Raw genomic sequence first — 15,000 nt, forward strand, 5'->3', positions numbered from 1 at the left:
ACAACACATTATTGTATGCTGTAGTAGCTGAAGACCCCAATAATCAACTACACCTCTTAAGTGGCGTCATATTTATACTAATGGATGATCAGGATGTGGTTACTGGTGGCTTTGAGCCAAGCATCTATCTCCATCACCTCAGAGGCATGCACCCTCATTCGGTGAGCTGCATGCTTCAGAGTTCTAGACCATTGCAGAGGATGATACAGTGAAGGTTCACTGTCACACTGACAATCATCTGGCTGATGCTCTTCATTCATTCTTAGAAAATTACACTGATGTGTCACGACGTAGACTGGATTGAACAGAGGGTTGTCTTGGTGCAAAAAATGAGGGCGTGCTGAGTTTCGTCGCCAAACTCAGTTGTGCGGAACTGTCATTAAAATATTTGGGTGTTAATTGTTTCTGCGTGCAGGCTGTAAGCAATAGAGCTTTAGACATTTGGATCAGACCCTGAGATGACAGAAAATGAATAAAACACAACACAACATTAACGGTTATAATAGCTGACGAGAGAAATTCAATTGACATTTATTGTCAATTATCGTGATTACATTATTTACTCTTTGGTATAGGCTACTTGGATTTAGTGTCAAACCAACGCTGAAAGGAGGCAGCTCTTTAACCAGTTTGTTTGAACAATTTGTCGCTAGATAATTTACTTGAGAGGTAGGCTACGAAAAAGTAAAATAAATGTTTCGTTAATATGGACAAATTGTATTTTGTTGTAATTGCGAATGAGTCTTCTAATCTAAATGATTCAGCTGCGGACATAAGATAGGCTTATTTGCACCCATGCAGCTAGAGCGGAATGTTGTAAACTTATCTGCATAGATCATATTTCACATATAACGCACAAGAAAATGCAATGACAAAAGAAACGAGTCTTTGCGAAGATTAAACACAGCCATTTCGACTCTCGTTTCATAGTGGATCATGTATTCAGTCATGCTATAGAATGCCTATGGAGAGGCAACCGACAGAGCGTATAGGCAGAGTAGGTTGCACTCCGCAAAGATGTTTGTAAAGCGCATATCTCTCAACATTACCATCTTTACCCATTGGCGACCCGAGTAAAGTCGGCTATATAATAATGCTCTGGAAAAACGTGATGTGATTTAAGATTAAAGTGTTTATGGCGAAGAAGTCTACCTTTTCATTGAGTCGAACGATCTGATCCATTTTTTCCTCATCTTGAAGAAGCTCGCGCAGTTCAGATGTGTTAAGAATCCTGTAATGCCCATCTGGGCAAGAGTTTGTATCCCTTTTTTGGGACATTGTAATCCTCAAGGAAGTACTGTTCAAACTACTTCGTACAAAAGCCAGTATAGTTCCATTTCGGTCGTTTTCTATGTGGAGTAAGGCTACCGCACACACGCGATTGCTGTATTGAAGCAGACCGCGTTGGTGGGAAGCCACACCGCTGTTGGCGGAGACAATGCAAGAGGCTGTGACATACGTTTATAGTTCCTTGCAATGACTTTTGTAACCACACGGTGGCACGGCGCTTACTACGAAATTAACAGCATATTTGGGATTCAAAACATTGCAGGCAATTTAGTGGCATACAGACTCCAAACGCCCCGTGATTTCAAACACAAGTGTCACTGTGCTCATATGGGCTGTAGCCTAATCTATGATTTTTATGTTGTTAGTTAGTAGCCCAAAGTTTTCCCCATATTTAGCCTACTTAAAGTACAAACTCTTTCTCTTAATTTAACTTCCTGGTAATCTCGTAATTTCATTCTAAACAACTTGAGGAACATTAAGCTCGCCTCTTAGTGTATTAAAAAAACATTGGATATGTGTCCTGCGTCATCATTAAGCGACAACTACATCAAACATGGCGGCGCTTGCTGGAGAGCTGTGGAAGCATGCTCTTCCAGACCATGATATCTTCAATAAAATACGGGAAAATGTTAATTTAGAAGATCAAGTCATTTCAAATAAATTTTCCAATAATCTTACCTTCTGTCTAGATAGAGATTTCTTCATCTGGAATAATGTAGACAGTGTCTTCTACACAACAAACTTAGGAGAACTTAACTCTGAAGAGGGGCTGAACAGTACAAAATTCCAGGTTAGCCAAGAGTTCAAAGTTGTTTCATACACATCGACGACTTGTTACTCTGTGTGCAACTGAAGATAATAAATCCTTAGTGGTGTGTTTTAATTTGCATCTCGTAGTGTAACAGGTTAACAGTTATAACATGTTATAACAAAGTTTTAATGATTGGCCTACATGGTCAATTTGCTAGTTGGTTAGACCTATTTGATGTTGCTAAATGTAATATACTTTGATCGTTACAGTAGTAAATGGAATGTATTCTCTTAAGATTAACAACTTAACTTATGATTAGTGCGTTTATAATATGTACGTTTGACAGATAGGAAAAATGTCACTTTAGCGGCATTTGTCTTCATTACACAGACTTTGATGTGCGTCAGTCCTCCGCAGTTTGAAGTCCATGAGGTACTTCTCAGCCCCACTCGGTCGCAGGTCGCCCTCATTGGTCAGAGGGGCGCTACAGTACTTGAGCTCCCTCAGCGATGGGGTAAGAAGTCGGAATTTGAAGGAGGACGTGTTGAGATCCACTGCAAGTAAGCTGTGACAATTCAGTTTGGCTTGGCTTTGTTTCTCTTCTCAGATATTCATGCAATGTTTGTAAACGTGCCTTTAAAGTTATTACAAGTAGGCTATGTTTATAGACCTGTCTGTAAAGGGATTGCAGGGTTAAAGGCGGACTCATGATTCTAATCTACAGTTTATCAGACCACACTGACTAAAAGAAAATGACTCTTCACTCTTTCTGTCTGTTTTGTATGTATGCTCAAAACGTCAGTGTACACTGCCCTGGCTCTGTAAACAGGAGTTGTATCAAAGTACTTTTCAGCCGAAGGGTCACATACACATCAACAACCTTTCTCCAGACTTGCAGACTGCATCTTTAAAGCCTCTATTGGCTGTACTGATCAGTATGACATTATCATAAGAGTGTAGAAATCAGTAATCTCTGACTGGAAGCATATCTTTAGATAGTGTTGAAGCCTGGTGATCAGATTGGTCTGAAACTTCGGTGTTTCCTATCTGGTAGCTCCATCGTCGTGGCGGAGAGCCTGTTCGCCGGCTCTGTCTCACTGAGTCTCCGGCAGGCTGCCTGGTACCCAGGGGAACCAGAGGAGCCCCACCTGGTGCTTCTGACCTCCGACAACACAATCAGGTGAACGCAATGAGGTCCACACATGAGGATTGAGGATTGATTGGTGATAACCTGATCCACTGTTACTGAGAAAAGTGACAGAAATAGGTTGGAATTGGGAATAGAGGCATCTGTGGCCTACTGGTTTGAGAATCGGACTTGTGACCGAAGGGTCAGTTCGATCCCTGACTGGCAGGAAAAATGTGGGTGGGGGAGTGGGTGATTGAACAGAGTTCTCCCACATCCACATTGACATCCTTAGATGAGGTGTCCTTGAGCAAGGCACCTGACCCCCAACTGCTCCCTGGCTACCGGATTAAGGGTTGCCCACGGCTCTCGCTGTGTAAGTGTGCTCCTAGTGTGTGGGGGCTCTGAGTGAGCTTACTGCTCCAAGTATGTGTAAGAGTGTGTATGTATGTGTGTACATGGGTATGGGTAAACAAAGAATAAACACAGAGAACACATTTCCTTCAGGACAATTACGGTATAATTTATAACTTATTTGTTCTGCCTGTCACAACTCATCCCAATTTGAAAAAAATGTAGAGCTTTTTTATACCAGTAAATAGTTATACCTTTTCACCAGAGAAACCTACATGGGGAACACGTAAACCTCAGTGGTTTTTGACTGACGACTTTCCATTTCCTCACCCCCACAGGTGTTACAGTCTTAAGCAGCCTGAGAGCCCAGCTAAGGTTCTCTGTGTGTCTCAGACAGAAGATGACAGCTGGACACATACACGAGGGTCAGATTTGTCCCTGATTTGATCAGATCGATAAGTCTTTAATCAGATATATCTCTTTATTCCAGTACTCAGAAATACACTGGCATGCACACAGTCACAGTGGCATGGACACCATGTTGGGGATGACCACTGTTCTTCTCTCCTCCAGGCGTTCTTATGCAGCCTCGCTCGGTGAGATTGCGGTGGCGTTTGACTTTGGGCCACTGGCAGACAGTACTGAACTTCTGTCCAGCCAGCATGTTACAAGGGAGGTGCTCGTCTACCCCCTGTACATTCTCTATGAGAATGGGGAGACCTATCTGAGCTACATCTCTTTATCCTACAGGTAATGCTCGCCGTTCTAGGGACTTTGTTTGTAAATATGGCTAAATTCTTTGAGTATTTAAATGCTTAAACCATCCATACTGTCTCCATATCAGATCAGGATGGATTTGCTTTTTCTATTGCTATCTAAAATGTTTAATTTCAATATCTCTCTTTCGTTATCCATCGTCTTTGTTTGTATGGTGATCTTATCCACTTGCAAATGCCTGAGCTCAGTAGTAAGTAGCTGAGTCAGATGAATTAGCGGAGTCAGGTGTTGCTATTGTCTCTCTCATCTAGTGGCGGTAACCTGGGAAAAATCCTGGGCCCACTGCCCATGTATCCTCCAGCTGAGGACAACTATGGGCACGACGCGTGCACCTTACTCTGCCTACCCTGCTCTCCCAGCATTCTGGTCATTGCCACGGAAACAGGCATGTTCTACCACTGCGTTGTGCTGGAGGCAGAGGACAAGGAGGACGGGGGCGTGAGTGACCTCACCAAACTTTAAACACATGGCAATCAGAGAATATTGCCACAGAGCAAGTAACTGGGTATCAGTTAAGGGCCGTTCAGACTAAGAGCGATAACTATAACGATAACTGAGTATCAGTTAAGGGCCGTTCAGACTAAGAGCGATAACTATAACGATAACTGGGTATCAGTTAAGGGCCGTTCAGACTAAGAGCGATAGCTATGACGATAACTGTAACTATAACGATATGAGCGTCCACGCTGGCAAACGATAGGGAAAGTCTCTCTTGGTGTTGTTGAATGTGATGTCTTAAATTCCACAGATTCTGAGCTGTCCGTCAGCTTTTTAGCGTTCTTAAAAACACTCTGAATGATGATCTCATTCTTCATGTTGTTATCATAATAGTTTATGTGTGGACGTGTTCTCATTCATATTAGCTAGGGCAATAATTCATTGCCATGATTAGGGATGTAACGATTACAGGTATAATGGTAAACCGCGATAAAAATGTTGACGATAACAATTACCGTTTTCTTTTCAAATATCATCATTATCACGGTTGATTACCGCGGTGTGGAAACCGTGTGTTTAATCTTTCCCAGCTTCATCCGAGTCTGCTTTTGACATATAGTAGGCCTGGTACAATGAAACAGAACTGGTACCCTACTGATTCTGTTGCTTAATTGATGGTTTTAACTACACTCTGCGTCTTTATGTTCGCGTCCACATTAAATCCATTCCACTCGCGTTATCAGGAGAATACAGTAGCCTAAAGTTTTATTTTGAACGCTTACTTTGGTCTCACTCATTAGATCCAAATAACAGAAATAGCAAACTCCAAGTTATGGTAGGGTAAGTTAAGCTATAAGCACATAGCCAATTAAACATGAAGAAAAAAGTGAACGGGACACTTTTTGAAACTATCAGATTGTGTAGGCCTATCAGTGCTTTCTGAACATATTGAACACACTTTTAGAAATACTGTGATAATACCGAAAACCGTGATAATTTTGATCACTATAACTGTGAGGTTAAATGTTCATACCGTTACATCCCTAGTCGTGATCGTTTTTGGTGTGAACGACCCTTTCAGATCCTATTGGCCCGTAAAGAGCAGAGTGCTGCTGTTAAGATGACTTACTGCTGTCTCCAGGTGGTGGCCAAGTCGTCGAGGGCTGCGGAGACTGTGCCGTCACTCTATGTGTTTGAGTGCATAGAGCTGGAGCTCAACCTGACATCTGGCCCTGTGGAGGACAAGGAAGTCGTGGAGTCAGACTTTACCTGTCCCTTCCGATTATACAGCGGTGAGATGGGCAGTGCTTTTTGCTCTCTCCGTCTCAAGATGGAGAACACATGATTCTCATTGCATGATGTCCTGCATTTGGATACTTGTGGAACATTGATTTGAAATCAGATGAGTGAAATCAGACCTGTCATTCTAACGGACGGTGTCATACAGTTGATTTGTTGTTGTTTCATACAGACCCTCTTTGCCAGCAGAGATACCACTGTACACATGAGGCGGGCGTGCATAGCGTGGGCCTCACATGGGTCAACAAACTGCACAAGTTCCTTGAGTCTCGTGAGTTTAATGTGTCAGACCCTTGGTTCAGGTGTCAGTTGTGGACATGGTCATTGGAGTGGTCATTTTAGAGGTGTGCTTGCTTGCTAAAGTCAGGAATGGAACATGCAGTATCTGAAATTCACACCAGGTTTTTAAAGTTGACTATCTGAAGTTGGAAAGAGCTTAAACTTAGATTTGTTTTTGTGTGTGTGTGGGAGGTGGGGATTTGGAACCAGGATTCTTCTGCATTAAATCCTGTTTTCTCTGTGAAGGAGAAGAGAATAAAGACAGCCTTCAGGAACTGGCCGCGGAGCAGCGAGGCGTTGTGGAGCACATCCTGTGCACCAAGCCCCTCAACAGCAGGTTGGTGCCCCAAGGCTCTGGGGATTAATGGCTGAGCTGAGCCAACTGAGATCATCTCACTGGCCCGTAGTGGAGCACTTTCCTTTGTCCGTCCTGTCCAGTATAGGCCAAAAGCAGCGACTGTGGCTTGGCCATGCATTGTTCTCTGTGTTTTTACCCCACTGGTTTGTCCTTTCCGTGGTCCAGCCCGCCTGCGGCGATCAAGGGCTTCTGGATCCTGTCGTACCTCTCCCTGGACGCCTGCATGATCTGCATCACCAGCACTTACCAGTGTCTCCTGCTTCCCCTGCTGTAAGTCCCAGCTGACCACAGACCTGGGCAGTGGGGTCTAGTTTACTTACGTTTTACACGGGTATTCATTGTTTGTCTTGTTTGCCCATTTTACATGGATATCATTTGTTTATTGTTAGTCGTTGTTTATTGTGAGCCGTTGTTTGCCCATTTTACACGGGTAGCATTTGTTTACTGTTTGTTTGTTGTTTGTTTGTTTGTTTCTTTGTTTGTTTGTTTGTGTCATGTGTCTCAGGAGTGCCATTCGACCAGCGTCTCCTGCCCTGCTCTGTTCCGTCTCAGAGAGTGGACCGAGGGGTTCTCCCCTACGTGGACTGGCTGAGGACTCATTTGAGCAGCACATTCGCAACATCTTGGCGCGGAGTGCAGCCAAGCCACTTGCTCTCAGGTTAGAACATGTAGCACCTCCCTTGTTATGGATTTGTGAAAGAACTTATGCTGGAATCTTAATATAAAGCAAAACCACTAAAAATGAGTTGAAGCAATATGGCACGAGTGAGAGTGGGGTTGGGGAAGGATATACCCACAGCTGAGGTTTGGCCGGAAGCCAAGTGCAGGTAACCACGGCCATGGGTATATTCTACCAGCCCCACTCTCACGAGAGGCTGTATGTGCCAAATCATTTGTCTGCTCACTTGTCCTCCAATTACATGCTAATCTGAACATTCAACCTACTCCATTCACTCATTCAGTAACTGTCCAATGTGACATTATTAAATCACTGCTCTCTCGCTATGAATGTGAAGCTATGAATGCCACTTTATCTCATAAGAATAGCAATGTCCACACTGCACAATATAACTATAATGTCATTAAGAATGATACTGTAGGGCACCACTTTCAAAATGATGGTGTGCACATTAGAAATACTAACTAGCCCATCAGAATCCATTCAATTTTAACACATTAACTCACAAGTTGTATTTCTAAGGCTTCCTCAGAAGGACCGTGTGAATGCTCATATCATTATTGTCACTGTGTGGATGGTCCTTTTAAAGTGAATAATACTCCAAGAGTTAGTGAAATTCAACAGGAGTTCTGATCCTTGTGGTGCATGTGAACTATGTCCATACTTAGCAGGTCTATCCTCATGTGTGTGGTGTGGTTTGGTGTGTGGTGTGGTGTGTTGCTAAGAGATGGTAAAATATGGCATCATCATCATCACTATTTCAATTCGGCACAAGTACCGTGTCCATAGCTCTGTTCTTTGTGATACATGGGTTCCGTGTCCATAGCTCTGTTCTGTGATGCATGGGTGCCGTGTCCATAGCTCTGTTCTTTGTGATACATGGGTTCAGTGTCCATAGCTCTGTTCTTTGTGATACATGGGTTCTGTGTCCTTAGCTCTGTTCTGTTGTGTGGCGGCGCAGGGCAGGAGGGAAGGACGAGGCTCTGCCGGCCCAGGAGTACCTGCAGCTGCTGAGCAGGGCCACCCAGGTGTTCCGGGAGGAGTACATCCTCAAGCAGGACATGGCTCGCGAGGAGATGCAGCGAAGGTGCGGCGTCAGAGCACGTTCACCACACACGGCAGATAGCCACACTCAAACAGCTGCATTAGGGTGCAGATAGCCACACTCAAACAGTTGCATTAGGGTGCAGATAGCCACACTCAAACAGCTGCATTAGGGTGCAGATAGCCACACTCAAACAGTTGCATTAGGGTGCAGATAGCCACCTCAAACAGTTGCATTAGGGTGCAGATAGCCACCTCAAACAGTTGCATTAGGGTGCAGATAGCCACACTCAAACAGTTGCATTAGGGTGCAGATAGCCACCTCAAACAGTTGCATTAGGGTGCAGATAGCCACCTCAAACAGTTGCATTAGGGTGCAGATAGCCACCTCAAACAGTTGCATTAGGGTGCAGATAGCCACCTCAAACAGTTGCATTAGGGTGCAGATAGCCACACTCAAACAGCTGCATTAGGGTGCAGATAGCCACACTCAAACAGTTGCATTAGGGTGCAGATAGCCACCTCAAACAGTTGCATTAGGGTGCAGATAGCCACCTCAAACAGTTGCATTAGGGTGCAGATAGCCACCTCAAACAGTTGCATTAGGGTGCAGATAGCCACACTCAAACAGTTGCATTAGGGTGCAGATAGCCACACTCAAACAGCTGCATTAGGGTGCAGATAGCCACACTCAAACAGCTGCATTAGGGTGCGATCAGACAGGACGCACTTTGCCGCTTGTAAAGCGTGAGGTGCACTATGTTCTCAAATTACGTCGGGTTTTTCGCGCATTAAGGCTTTTGCAAAAACGCAAGACACTCAGTGCCCTTCAGCAGCAAGCAAAAGGCTTACTGCCAAGACAAAACAACAGAAAAAAGAGGCCTCTCACTGCAAAAATAGCGTAGCCTTAAAGGGGTTTTCTAATACCAGTTTACCTTTGTTGTTGTATGTTGTTTATGAAGCTGCCAAAAAAGCAATTTTCATTCATTCAGGTCAGTGACCTTAGATGCATGGACATTTACTCTAAAGAAACAATGTAAGTCAAGGATAACCTGCCTTTCAGATAGCTACATGAGGGAGACTAAATGAGAAAATGAAAATGCTTTATGTGGTCCTGTGGGTTTTGATTGGAATGTGTCATTTGCTACGTGGCGTTTGGCAGGATGAAGCTTCTGACCGCCCAGAAGAACAAACAGCTGGAGGACCTGGCACTGTGTAGGGAAGAGAGGTATGTCATGCCAGCTGACTGCCCATAAAGCCTGACCAGCCATGTGTGCCAGGAGAGACCACTCTACTGTGTGCATCCAATCTGAAAATCAAATCAGCTCATATAATGTGATTACATCTAACTGCTGCTAAAAATAGGCTCTTCATAAGACAGACCATTAATGATCTGATGCAGATATTTGCATGGCATCATGAAAGCGTGTCCTGTTCATTTAGGTTTGTGGAGCGTAATTTCTATTAGCAACATTTTCTGCACAAGTGAGACAATGTCAAACATATTGGCAGATTGACTTCTCACCATGCCTATTATCGTTATCATAGGAGAAGTCTCCGGGAGACAGCAGAGCGACTGGCTGATAAATATGAAGATGCAAAGTACCGACAGGAGGCCCTCATTAACAGGTCTGTCACACTTGAGAAGGCAAAGCACTCCATGTACTATGGAGGATTTGTACAATGACTTCCTGGAAGATCACTGTTGTGGAATCGATCCCTTTGGTTTAAGGTCATCATGTGAATGTAAATCTTTAAGATGTATTTTTTTTGCTGACAAGGTCGTATATTATAAAGAATTCTTTTATAGTTCACAAGTGACAAGCACATCACACAGACATACAGTATACTTCTGTCCACCGGTGAGATAACAACTGTGCAGTTGACTCACAGACGTCCCTCCCTGTCTTTCCCAGAGTGAAGTGCATCATGGGCAGCCAGCGTAGCCAGCTCCCAGTGCTGTCCAACAGCGAGAAAGACATGATAAAGGAGCTGCAGAACGTCAACAACCAGTTACATCACCTGAGCAATGGCGCCAAAGAGGTATGCAGTGTTTTCCAGAGGCACATGCAGGCTGCTGATAGTTTTTGCTCAAGCACACTGTTTTTTTTTTGTATTATGTATTTTATCCAAATTAGCTGAACCCTGAAAGCGGGAAAATAAAAGCACAACTTCTTCATCTAATTGTTGAAGTTGTGAGCACCACCATGTGGCTTAAAGTATAAATCAGTAAAGGCAACCAACCTGGGTGTGGTGCGTAAAGACATGTTTCCACTTTATTCAGGTCAAAATGAAAATGGAATACCAGAAGAAGCAAATGGATAAGGGAGTTTCTCAAGCCACATCAAGTGTAATATTGAATGCTCAGCAACGGAAGCACGTCCAAGGGATTCTCAAGGAACAGTGAGTAGAAATGTGCTTGACACCCAACAGTATCAGTGGTAAAGCAGGAAAGCAACCATAAAAATCTGTTTATAAATTGTGGTAAATAAGATATCATGTCTCTTGACGGCTGTGTGAATGAGTTCTCTTAAAGGCACAGTCTTTGATTCTCACTAAAGGTTGTTAAACAACCAATGTAATTCCACCCCTTCTGAAGCAACATGTTGATGGCTGGAGTTGCTCAGGCTCAGTTTCAGCCACTGTGTGTGTTCCCCTGACAGAGCTAGCACTGCGCACAAACACCTGCCTGTATTGGGTGCACACGCAACATAGACAGCTAGAGGACGATGAGGAGCAGTTTGCTGAATTCAACAAAAAATGTGTTGGGATTATGATCGCGGACTCCACTTTTATCCTGCCCTTGACGCCTCTTCTGATGTCTTGATCACATATTGTGACTGTTTTGTGTTTTCAACAGGGGAGGGCAAATCTCGGATATGATGAAGCAGATAAAGGATCTCAAGAACCATTTCGGTTTCTGAATGTCTGGAAATTGCCATTCATCGTGTAAACATTGTCAGGACACTGCTCTTGTGATGGCAGTTCACTGAAGTCGCTACAGCTGGACATACAAGTCACATTATTTGTCGACTCTAACCACTTGCAGCTATCGCTTTTTTTTTTGATTGTACATTCACTTTTGCAGAGAGCTGGTGCTGTTTTTTTTTTTTTTTTTTTTCGCAAAAAAATTCTAAAGATTAGATTACTTGAAAGACAACAATGGACATTTTTGAGTTTTGCAATCTATTACTTGGAAGGCTTGCAGATGTTTTTGTTGGATTTGGGATATGGACTCTGGGTCAGAGAGGCAGATCAGTTTCTAAGCTTTTTAATATCACACACCCAAATATGCGTCAGATCCGATGCCATGACAGAGAAAAAGACGTTTGTCTTGTCGTCAAATGTTTTCAGTATGGGATCTGTTAACAATTTTGCTCGTTCCCCATCCTTCATGCCCATCCCTGGCTGCTGAAAAACGATGGATGTGGATGATGGCTATGGGATTACTTGACAGTGAGGATGGCGCTGCTCGGCTGGGATGTAGTCTCGTCTCATCCCCTAACTGTATCCCTTAAGCCTAATTAGACGGAGACATGGCTCAGTGTCGCCTCTCATCTCGCTCTTAAAGGTGCAGTGGCCAGTGTGTGCAATTTGTGAGGGAGATTGTTTTTCATAACTGCTCCCCTTTTTTTTTTTTTTCCCTGTTTTGTTGACATCTGCACAAGTGGACTAGTGGTGCTATTGTAAGCTAATCCAAAAACAGAAGTGTCAAACACATACAAGAAGCATAGAATGCATCCGTTCATTGTCATTGTAGCTTCAGGAGTTATGTGTGTTTTTTTCTTGTCTTTTCTTGTCTTTTCTTTGTATTGCAGTTACACTAATACTTTAAATCAATTTCATGAATTGTATCATTATTTTAATGCATCACAATGTGTGAAGAAAGCAACTGAAAACAATACTTTACGGGGCACAGTATTTGTGACAGTTAATATTACCCGTTTGTTATCCAATGTAGAAACTCCTTACGTCAACAAGCAATTTGTATAAAATGTTTTCTAATTAAGCATGTCGTGACATTGTATGGAGAAATATGGTGCTGTGTTGAATGAAGCAGCTTTTTGAACATTCTAATAGAAGATTCTGTTCCGCAATAATGTAAGGTTCTAAAATTCTATGTTGAATTCAGTGAACCCAGATATTCTTTAGAACGTTCAATATCCAACGTACCAGCAGACGATTGATAAAGGATCTTTGGTACCAGCTTCAGGGTTAATAGGAAGGATAGCAGTGTCACCACACTGGTAGTCAGCAGCTCCAGACTTTCACAGTTGTTCCCCTCCTCCTCTTGAATGTGGATTGTGAAGAAGAGAAGTCCCAAATAAGCCTGTGTCTTCCCTTTAAGCTGTTTCATCTTTAACCATATCCCTATTTTCATTCCATTATTAGACCTCAGTGTGTGGAAATGTCTTGATATAGCATAACAAATCACTATTTACTGTGTGTTTTAAAGTACAATTTGGTTTATTAGATATATACAGAGATATGTACACGGTACAGTATATAAATCTGCAAGGGATCCGGCAGTTTCAATTAAGCATGCGAATAGAAACATGTTATTTTGTCAGGTTGTAAAGCTAAGATCTCCACACTTCGTATGACTAACGTTGGATACATCACACACACTAAAGTGAAATGCCACTGGGTTACTGGTTTACACTGCTGAAAGGTACAAAAAAGCTTCTTTGTCCCAAATGAGATGTTGGTATCCAGTTCCCAGATATGGATTTTCTTTTGAAACCCTACACCCAGCAATCTTAACCACAGGGGTCCTGCCTCAGACTGCTTAGCAGTGGGTTCTTCTACAAGGCTTTGTGTGCGGAGGTCTAATATTCATAGAAATGCTGAGTGAAAATGTAGACAAGACATATGGGCATCATTCCTAAGAATGAGGTTGCACAACTGAAAAACCAAAGCAAACAAAATGCAGAAGCAGAGACCTTTGAGGAAATCCTATTCTCTGAAAGCCAAGCCGAAGCAATACATTTTTTTTTTTTACCAAACTGTGTGCACAGAGGCAGCAAGTGTGCATGTCTGGCAAGACAGCGAGCGATCCGAAGAAGCCAAAATAAAGACAAACACGACCTGAGAGACATCACAACATGTTCCACGGCATGGATTAAGTCCTGCCCCAAGCGCAAGCGAGAAGAACAAGGGTCTTTTTGCACAACTTCAGCAGCAGCAGTCATATTGTTTAATCTTCAAACGAGAGCTTTGTTTTACAGCTCTTTACATTCTCCCTGTACGATTCACTTCAGTGATATCTGGATTCATTTATTTCACAGGCCAATTAAAGCGCTACCAAGCAGCAGATTCAGGTCAATGTTGACACCTGAAAATAGAGTAAAATCACTTTGTAAACCAGTGTCAAATGTCAAAGGTTAAAATATTAAACAGAAAAGTGAAAACAGTGGTAACAGCAAAGTCATTAAATGACATTGTCATAGTACAACTTCCTGTTTCAATGTTACAAAGGGGAATTACATGAATCTTTTACAGGAATATGAAGAAGAATCTGGATTTGTACACTGCGTTAAAAAAGCATGTGTCTGTATATTTGGAAGAGGATCAGTAGCACAGCATTAAACTGATTTCCCAAACAGACTTTTATAGACTTGGAAAAAACATGAATCATGCAGTCACGTCTGACAAATTTCCTCTAGAGGAAAGGGGGGGGGGGGGGTAGACACCCTAATCAGACAGACTCTCAAGTGCAGTTCTCCAAACCCACACTGCAGCAAACTCTGAAATTTCTCAGCATCAACCAGCCAGTAGAATAGTGAGATCTCTCCTTCACACCCACTGTGCTTGGGCTTAAAGTAGTGTCTGTCAAGATCAGCAGCTATGCCAAACATCAGTGAAGCATTATTACATAGCCCTTACACAAACAAAACAAGTCCAATACTGTCTCTCTCTAAGCATGAGTCTGCATTTTGAGTCTATGCACTTGCCCACAAACACTATAGACACTCACTGTGTCTGTGGTTTCACTTCCACAAAATCACTCAGCACTGCATGGCATGGAGCACAAGAGTTAGTTCCAAAACACACAGAAAAACACACAAATGTACATCCATATGCATGGGGGCATATACACATTTACACTCACACACACACACTGCTTTTAGTGCTTTTTCAACCTGACAGGGGGCTGTGATGTTACCTACAGAAAGCAAAACCCAGAAAATAGTGTACTTTTGATAGTTTTTTTTTTTTTCACATGCTGAACGCATTCATCGATAGGCCTTTGCACCTGCATGTTGAACATGAAAACTGCGTTCATGGCAGGTGGCATGCTTTAGCCATTAGTGCTACAACCCAGACAACTGGCTTGCTGGTTTTTCATTTCAAAATCAAATATGCCAAAAGTGGTAACTGCAAAACGTCCAAGACATCCTAGGAAGTATTCATCAGCAACATAAAGGTTTTAGCAACCCAACAACTGTAAAATACTATAAACAGGTTTAAGAAAAGAAAATGTAAAATATAATAAAGATGTCAAATCATTTCCCCTATGGGTGTATGGTTTATGAAAAGCCCAAAGTGGCACTGTGAAAGAGAGAGTGTCTATGGATCCCATATGGACTGGGAGCCAAATAGCA

The 15,000-nt window shown here is 42.8% G+C and overlaps 2 protein-coding genes across 3 annotated transcripts in view; one reads left to right on the forward strand and one right to left on the reverse strand.

Annotated features, from left to right (window-relative positions):
• vps37d (VPS37D subunit of ESCRT-I) overlaps positions 1-1,560 on the reverse strand; it is a 20,895-nt gene extending 19,335 nt beyond the window's left edge. The window contains exon 1 of the mRNA XM_048269978.1: positions 1,153-1,560. Coding sequence (XP_048125935.1) covers positions 1,153-1,278 — 126 coding nt within the window. The 5' untranslated portion in view covers positions 1,279-1,560. The remainder of the gene's footprint in view (positions 1-1,152) is intronic.
• Positions 1,561-1,840: 280 nt separating this feature from the next.
• Positions 1,841-12,742, forward strand: nup88 (nucleoporin 88). Of its 2 annotated transcripts, XM_048269989.1 has the most exons (17): positions 1,841-2,080; positions 2,432-2,601; positions 3,096-3,221; positions 3,860-3,946; positions 4,095-4,271; positions 4,550-4,736; positions 5,878-6,028; positions 6,208-6,306; positions 6,561-6,651; positions 6,838-6,942; positions 7,178-7,330; positions 8,313-8,438; positions 9,558-9,623; positions 9,944-10,024; positions 10,312-10,438; positions 10,680-10,798; positions 11,256-12,742. In XM_048269989.1, the coding sequence occupies exons 1-17, from the start codon at positions 1,844-1,846 to the stop codon at positions 11,317-11,319; spliced, it is 2,166 nt and encodes a 721-aa protein (XP_048125946.1). In that variant the 5' UTR covers positions 1,841-1,843; the 3' UTR covers positions 11,320-12,742. The 2 variants fall into 2 exon arrangements, with proteins under 2 accessions (XP_048125946.1, XP_048125956.1); XM_048269999.1 differs by lacking the exon at positions 1,841-2,080 and having other exon boundaries at positions 2,467-2,555.
• Positions 12,743-15,000: the final 2,258 nt, after the last annotated feature.

The sequence above is a fragment of the Alosa alosa genome, chromosome 2 (assembly GCF_017589495.1).
Source record: "Alosa alosa isolate M-15738 ecotype Scorff River chromosome 2, AALO_Geno_1.1, whole genome shotgun sequence".
NCBI lineage: Eukaryota > Metazoa > Chordata > Actinopteri > Clupeiformes > Clupeidae > Alosa > Alosa alosa.

Coding starts and splice junctions, on each gene's coding strand:
- nup88 (XM_048269989.1), top strand. CDS start 1,844: ATGGCGGCGCTTGCTGGAGAGCTGTGGAAGCATGCTCTTCCAGACCAT. Junction 3,222..3,859: donor ACCTCCGACAACACAATCAG/GTGAACGCAATG, acceptor TCACCCCCACAG/GTGTTACAGTCTTAAGCAGC. Junction 6,652..6,837: donor ACCAAGCCCCTCAACAGCAG/GTTGGTGCCCCA, acceptor TCCGTGGTCCAG/CCCGCCTGCGGCGATCAAGG.